This window comes from Miscanthus floridulus, chromosome 17, assembly GCF_019320115.1.
Source record: "Miscanthus floridulus cultivar M001 chromosome 17, ASM1932011v1, whole genome shotgun sequence".
Lineage (NCBI taxonomy): Eukaryota > Viridiplantae > Streptophyta > Magnoliopsida > Poales > Poaceae > Miscanthus > Miscanthus floridulus.
Window position 1 is genome coordinate 6,772,630 of NC_089596.1, and position 7,678 is coordinate 6,780,307.

Below are 7,678 nucleotides of genomic sequence, written 5' to 3' on the forward strand. Positions count from 1 at the left end.
CCTCCTTTCTGTTTGAGTCGTTTCAACTCTGCGTGGGTGATTGGGTGTGTAATAATACCTGTGAAATTTTCACAGAAAGCTTTTTGCAAGTCCTCCCAATTTCTGATTGATCCTGGATTCAATTTGTCGAACCATTGAATGGGCATGGTTTCTAGGGCCATGGGAAAGAACAAGGTCTTGATATCATCGTCTCCTCCGGCTAGTTCAATTGATTGCGAGTAAATCCTGAGCCACTGCCTTGGTTCGGTCTTGCCATCATACTTAGAGTGGTTGGACGGCTTGAACTTGTGAGGTAGTCGTATTGAAGCAAGTATGTTTGCAAAACAGGGGAATCTATCGTGTGTTCTGGCTTCTGTGTATTCTGATTCTGCACCCCCTTCTTGCCAACTATTGTTTTGGTGGGAGTAGTTCTACGTGGCTGTCTGAATAGGTGCTTTGCTTATGACCTTTCTTGGTTGTTCGACTCGGTCATTTTGACTATGGTCCCTTCTACTTTCTCTGTTGTGACTTCCACTTGGTCCAAGTCTCTCGAAAGCGGACTTCCTTTGATTTTGATCTTCCTGCTCATGAGATGTTGACCTAGCAGGTAGTCTTGAGCTGGTTCTTCCATCGTGCGTCCTTAGGACTGTTGACCGGAGAAAGTCCCGGAGCTGTTCTTGTTTTTCACTGGGATGTGAGGTCGCTCTGAGTTCTTCTAGTGCTTCTCGGATCCTATCGTAGGGTGTATTTGTTGTGCGTCTTTCTTTGACTTCTCGTTCTGGTTTTCTTCTATTGTACTCGGCCAAATCTGACTCATATCTGATCCAAGCTTCCTTGCGCTGCCTAGCACGGTGTTGGTGTCCTTGTTTCAACTTGTTTTTCTTTCTCTAGTTTGCTTCAGATTCTCGGTCTCACCATCGTGCCCCTGGGTAAAGGGTGATATGTTGGACTCAGATTCATCCGATGACCTAACGTCGGGTGCTTCTGGGGGGACCAATGGTGATCGAGGACGGCGAACCATGAATACTTCTCGTGCGTGAATTGTTCCGCTATCGGCGTCGGTTTCCTCACTGTCGGAGTAGTTGATAACTTTAGTAGAGGCTTCAAGGTCGTAGATTGAGTCTCCTTCTTGGTAGGGTAGAATTGCTATTGTCGTCGTGCCGACTAGTCGGGTACCACTATTCTCAGGAACAGAATATGGTCAGTGGACGATGTAGTCTTGAGATGTTATAGTTAGCATGAGACCTTCCTGAGCTCCTTTCAGTGGCATTCTAAGCACCGGATCGAGGGATCCTTCGGGCCGCGTCTGATAAGATGTTGCCATGTTGTGGAGTCCGAACGGAAAAGGACCCGACTTCTTGAAAAGATTCTGAGTGTACTTTGAGTTGTATTCTTGATAGGCCAAGGCCGCGTTCTTAAGCCCCATCGGAAAAGAACTCGGTTTCCCGGAAGAATTCGGGTAAGAGTCCATTTCGGATGTGGAACCTGAGTTTGAGTCGGATGCGCAAAGTCACAAAATCTGACTTGGGTCGGACACCGCGAGCTGCGTGAATCTTCCAGCGAGTTGATCTGTTGTAGTCGCCAAAATAGAATGGTTTTCATGGTGATCCGAATCTTCGAGGAGATGGCTTTGGAGCTTGCCATTGTCGTCTCCTTCGCAGATCCACGAGCCGAAGATGAAGGTTAATCCCGTCGAGAAGATCATGTTGTCGAGGTCCATCGAGCTCTCGGATGCAAATTCACCGAAAGCCCCTATCTGGCGCGCCCGCTGTCGATGTTTCACCACCGATAGCCTGCCACAGGGGTACCCGGGGCAGTTTGTTCGGGCTTCAGCGTATGCAGAACTCGACGGTAAATGCAAGAGACAGCCGATTTATCCTGGTTCGAGCCCTCGACCGTGATCGAGTAATAGCCCTACGTCTAGTCGACGTTAGCCTTTGCGTTGGATTGATTGTAAAGTGTTGTGTCATCTAAAGTCCCCTCTTTAGGAACCCTGCCATCCTTTATATAGTCAGGAGGTCAGAATCCTAGTCGGTTTACAATGAGAGTTACTAGCAGGATTACAGAATAATACTACTACTAAGATTACATGGGAAGAATCCTAGTTAGACTGGATCTTCTCCCTTCCTTGCGGGCATCCCGTGGGTCCCGCACCGACAAGGCCTTTGTACATCTACAGGCCTTGGTGGATCACAGGGGGCCACAAATTGTGATGGCAAGGGTACATATATTGTATTCAGTGCTGCTGATACACTATTCATCAGTGACCTCAATTCTCAGGAGAAGGTATTCAATCATTTTACTGGATGCAAGCTACGCATAGTTTTTGTCAAGGTTCAGTCTTCCTCTTGCCACAAATTGTGTTGTCGATATATCTATATGAACTGCCTATGATGCATATTGTGAACTATCTGTGATGGATGTGATGTTTATTTGAATGTGGTATGTGGCTGTGACCGAAACAAATAAACTGATTATTTGTGGCAGCTTTGCCGAGTGTTACACTCGGCAAAAGGGCTATTTGCCGAGTGCCATGGAAATTACACTCGGCAAAGAGGTACACGTGGCAAAAATCTGTGCATTCTGGGACTAAAATGACTTCTTTGCTGAGTGTCTGCGCTGTGACACTCGGCAAAGAAGACAACATTTGCACGTTTTGGACCAGTCTTTGCCGAGTGTCAGGTATTTGACACTCGGCAAAGAAAGCAGGAGTGTCCCAGAGTTGACACTCGGCAAAGAAGGCAGCTTTGCCGAGTGTCTCAGAGTTGACATTCGGCAAAGAAGGCATATTTGCCAAGTGTCCCGGAGTTTCACACTCGGCAAATAAGGCAGGTTTGCCGAGTGTCAGGTCCGGGACACTCGGCAAACGCGCCGTGACCGTCTCCGCACCGTCGGGTTACTTTTTTTCGCCGAGCGTCAGAGTCAGCTCTCGGCAAAATATTTGCCGAGTGCCCGATACAAAACACTCGGCAAAGAGACGTTCGCCGACACTGTAGATGCCGTGTGCTGTTTGCCGAGTGTTTTTTTGGTCTCTGTCGAGTGCCTGTGGCACACGGCAAAGCCACTGTGGCTCTACACCACTATCTAAGAAAGGTCATGGATTGCTGAAGAGTAATAATGGTCTAGACAAGTAAAATACGGAACATACATCAAGTTGCATGTATACAATATAAAGTAAGGGGAATAAGAAAAGAAAACCAATAAAGACGTCAACAACCATTATCACAGCTCATCAATAAAAAATTCGTCACTATCAAAAGGAATCAATAAGCAAGGTCGAGAGCCTCAACTAGGGAAGCAAACAAACGAGGTGCATAGTATTTAAAGTCATACTTGCTCACAGGAATGTATGGATGAGCTTCTGAAGGACAGTATCTGCGTCCTGTGAGAGAGCTAGCGTTTATTCTTGACAATATTTTCAATAGGGGAAAGGGAACAAAGTTGCAAGAGCTTGATATATATCCTTGGTCGGAGCAGCTAGCCAGAGGAAGGCAGGAAGCAATCAATCAAGCTACTAGATCTCACTAATATAAGGTAAATGTTGTCTTTGCCAATACATGTATAAGCTCTAATTTTCACCTTTCTATATATGTAGCTAGCTCTGCGTGCAATGCAAATCAGATCAATCTTTGAAAAGGAACAAGTAGATCCATATCCAAGTTTTTATTTTTCGCACTTTCCAGGGAAAACAGAAGGATTTGCTTGCCCCTGTGCATGAAGTTTGACCATTTTTTAGTATATGTTGTAGTAGAAGTTTTATCACTGATCACTGATATATATATATGGTCTTCCTTGTTTGCCTTGAATCCAGCTTAACATGTCAGGAGTACTCATGGATGTCTTCGCGGAACTTGTCACATGGACCCTCAGTTTTTCCCCCGTGAAAATAGAGAGTTTTGAACCTGCTACGGTGATGCAGTCTGTTGTTACTCGTGCTCATCATGATTTTGTCTGCTATGTGTGTTCGTGCATAAATGGATTGAGACTTGCCCGTTGGGAAATAGCTCTATTCAAGCGGAGCCAATTTCGCAGCTTTGTTGCATGTGCCAATGCTTTTGCTAAGTTATGCACAATTTTTAGAAATTTAGTTATGGTAGATAAAAGGTATAGCAGTCTGGGCATCATTCTCATCATCTTGCTGATTTTCATCGTTTCATTGTTCGTAATAGTCTCTCGAAAGGGTCACATGGAGCGTGATGATAATGATGCTAACAAGGCTGATGATGGTATTATTGCCACTACTACCAAAGCTGATGGCAGAGAAAGAGGGGAGGCTGGACAGGGGGAAGAAGAAATTAAAACTAAGGGTCACACAGAAAAGAAGGTAGTGAGGGGAGAAGAAGAAGAATCCAAAGGTGATGGCTTCGGAGACATCAGTGTGGAGGGGCCTAGTAGGACTGAGGATCACACAGGGAAGAAGAAACTGAGGGGAGAAGAAAAAGAGAGAGGGGAGGTTGGACATGAGGAGGAAGAAGTAGCTAGCCCTTCCCATGACAATTTTGTGCTCTCGAATGTTAATGAAATTGAAATTAAGGGTTATCACACAGGGAAGAAGGAAGTGAGGGGAGGAGGAGGAGAAGAAGAAAAGAGACGGGATCTGTTATTGATGGTGCTACTGCACTCCATGTTACTATGCTTCATGAGATATTTTAGGAACATGGAGATGACAAATTGCCTCCTCTTCCTCAGCTGCTCCCTGGGTGAGCTTACACTGATGATGGAGAGGCTTTCTTCAGAATTCGATGTAGCGCCGGCATTTGAGGTTATCCACAGGGCCTTTCTCGTGATGGGGCTGATGACAGCGCACACCATGGCAGCGGAACTGCTGGGTGAATACGTGCTGCTTGTTTGCATGCCGGAGCTTGTTGCAGCACTAGCTTGGCTCACCATCTACCTTGGCAGCTGTGACGACGGCGCTGCTGCTTGTGCCGTACGCACCGTCAAGGCAGTGGTCCGCAAAGCTGAGCTCCCACTCCTCTGTCTTGTAGGTATCCTTGCATCTATTATTGTCACAGACACAGATGAGGCGGAAGAGGCGACGGATCTGCTTTGGGGCAACATGTCATCAGCCATTGTTGCTGTTCTCTCTTCGGTGATTCTGCCATCCCTTTGTATGTTGGTGCTGCGTCAGTGGCAGGGGCAAACTACAGCTGCGCCATCGTCCTCAGAGTTGGAGGGAGCGGTGTTAAGCTTGTGCCGAGATGTTCCGTGCAAAGCATTGATTATATTTTTCTTAGCTAAGCAAATGCTTCTAGCAGATACACTTGTTGTGCCTCTTATGTTTTCTGTTTTCAGTTTGATTTTATTATTAGCCGCAAGCATGTATGCACGAGCTCATGGATTGCATGGCCTCCGTGTGCGTGCTGCGGGGCGTGGCGAGAAGCGAGATTAGCTCGTGGCGTCTAAAGTGCGGATGGACACGGCTAATCACCACCCCAGACCATTTCTTTCTTGAGCCTTTTCTATATGTGCCATTATAAAAGATGCTCTAGGCCTATAGGCCATTAAAAACTTCAAGCATTCTCGGGTGCCATGACACTTTTTTTTTTTTTTTGACTCTCAAGCCATTCGGTCCACTTTTGCCTCTAATGCTGTCAAACAAAGGTGAAAAATGTCCAAAATACCCTCGTGTCCCCATCGCCGTGTTCCTCAACTACCTCCACTCCAGCGGTGGGCTCGCTCGCTGTGGTGATGGTGAGGCCTGACGGGAAGCTCTGGAAGCAGCATGACTGTGCGTCCTCCACCTCGCCGCCTCCGTTACCACCTCACCGGCGTTCAGCCGCGCCACCCCGTATCGAGCCGCTGGCGGACCGCGCGCTGCAACCCGAAGTTCGGTGCCTGCGCTGCGAGTGCCCTCCGCAGCCGCGGCCGTCTCCGCCATGGCCGTGCTGCGCTCGCAGGCTCGGGCTCCAGCGAACGCCCGCGGGCTCGTGCTACGCGCCGTGCGGCGCTCGGCGGAGGCCGGAAGGCACGACGGCTCTCCCAGCCTAGATCTGGGCGGGCGGCAGGTGGCTTCCCAGGCGCTGCCTCCTGCTTGGTGAAGGATGCCTTTACGAAGAATTCAGAAAAATGCTATTTAACACCAAAATTCGGATGCCTTTAAGAAGAATTCAGAAAAATGCTATCTAAATGGAAAAAGAACAAGCATGAGAATAAATAAAAATAATATTACCAACAAAACAAGCTATAAATTCCAAAGAATGCTAGTTACCCACCTTAAAGCAAGGGGATCATGTCCATTCTTCAAAGACCAAGCAAAGCATTTTTGTGAAACATGACCACAAAAAATGGAGAGTGAGGCTGGAAAATACATACGCATCCTTGGATGGATGTGCTCGATCGAGGTGGAACGGAGAAGGAAGAAGGGACCACTTTTCTGGCTTTCCAGTACCAATGCATGGATCTATCCTTTTGGAATTGATCAATGAATTATGGAGGACTAGCGATCCCTGAAATTGTGACAAATCTGCTCTTGCCGTTGCCCGTTCCATGCTGGCTTGATTTTGTTATTATGATAACTTATGCGGAATATGACTATCGTTGCGTAAAGAAATTTGCCGGTTTCTCTTATTAAATCGGGTAATGGGACCATCAGCATGTTCTTGTGTATAACATAATCATGTCATTTCAGTCCTGCATGCGCATGATAGTCAGATTACTATTAACGAGTAGTGGTATGTAGTTCTGTCAGATTACGTTGCATAGACCTAGTTTCCAAGCAGCTAATAGATCTGGGTACTCAACTCACTTTTATTTCCAAGCTACATCTACGTACTCCCAACTCACTTTTCATTTCCAACCTACTACATCTACCCACTCTCAACTCATCACTCTTCAAGCTACTGCGTTTATGTATCTTGGAGCTCACTACGCCTATGTTAGCCCCACAGGATCACCGGCTCAGGTGAGTCGACCACTCACCAGTCTTGCTGACCACCGGCTCAGGTGAGTCGACCACTCACCAGTCTTACCGACCACGACAAGCGTTGTCCGACTACACTCTAAGGCTAGAGATAGAAGAAGTGAGGGAGAACAGAGCTTACACACACAGCAGAGATACCAGCGTTGGCCGGAGCCCTGTATATGAGATGGTAAGTCTGAACTCTCTTTACTGAATTGCAGTGGCAAACTATATATACAACTCTATCCATCTAGTCCTAGTACAGCCGCCATGCTGCTACAGTTACTAGATGTGACAGCAGGGCTGACTTTGGCGCCTGCCCCTGCTGTGGCTATAGCGCAGCAGGTGAGCCGTTCGGCGCCTGCCCCTGCAGCTCCTACAGTGCAACAGCAGGGAGTCCTTTTCGGCACCGCCTTCCCCTGCTGCTCATTCACACAAGGGATGCAGAAGATTCACACAAGGGATGCAGAAGATTATCTAACAATTCTTCCCCTAATCCTTCTGCTACCCTTGAACCCTCTCCATGCCGATCATCTTCTTCAGCTCCGTGAGTCGAAGACGGCCGAGCGGCTTGGTGAGGACGTCCACGAGTTGCCAACCAGTTTCGACGAACTCGATGACGATCTGCCCTCCATCGACACAGTCCCTGAGGAAGTGCAACTTCAGGTCGATGTGCTTGCTCCGGTCATGGAGAACTGGATTCTTCGCGAGGGCGATGGCGGGCTGGTTGTCCACCATCAGTGCTGGTGGGTGAGCTTCTGCACTGGTTAGCTCGCCCAGCAGCTGGCGCAGCCACAC

At 47.7% G+C, this 7,678-nt stretch overlaps 1 protein-coding gene across 1 annotated transcript; it reads left to right on the forward strand.

Moving 5' to 3' along the window:
- The first annotated feature begins 3,348 nt into the window (after positions 1-3,348).
- Positions 3,349-5,420, forward strand: LOC136518987 (uncharacterized). The gene is made up of 2 exons (XM_066512656.1): positions 3,349-3,513; positions 3,791-5,420. Exon 2 carries the CDS (start codon positions 3,797-3,799, stop codon positions 5,369-5,371), a length of 1,575 nt encoding a protein of 524 aa, XP_066368753.1. The 5' UTR covers positions 3,349-3,513; positions 3,791-3,796; the 3' UTR covers positions 5,372-5,420.
- The last annotated feature ends 2,258 nt before the right edge of the window (positions 5,421-7,678 follow it).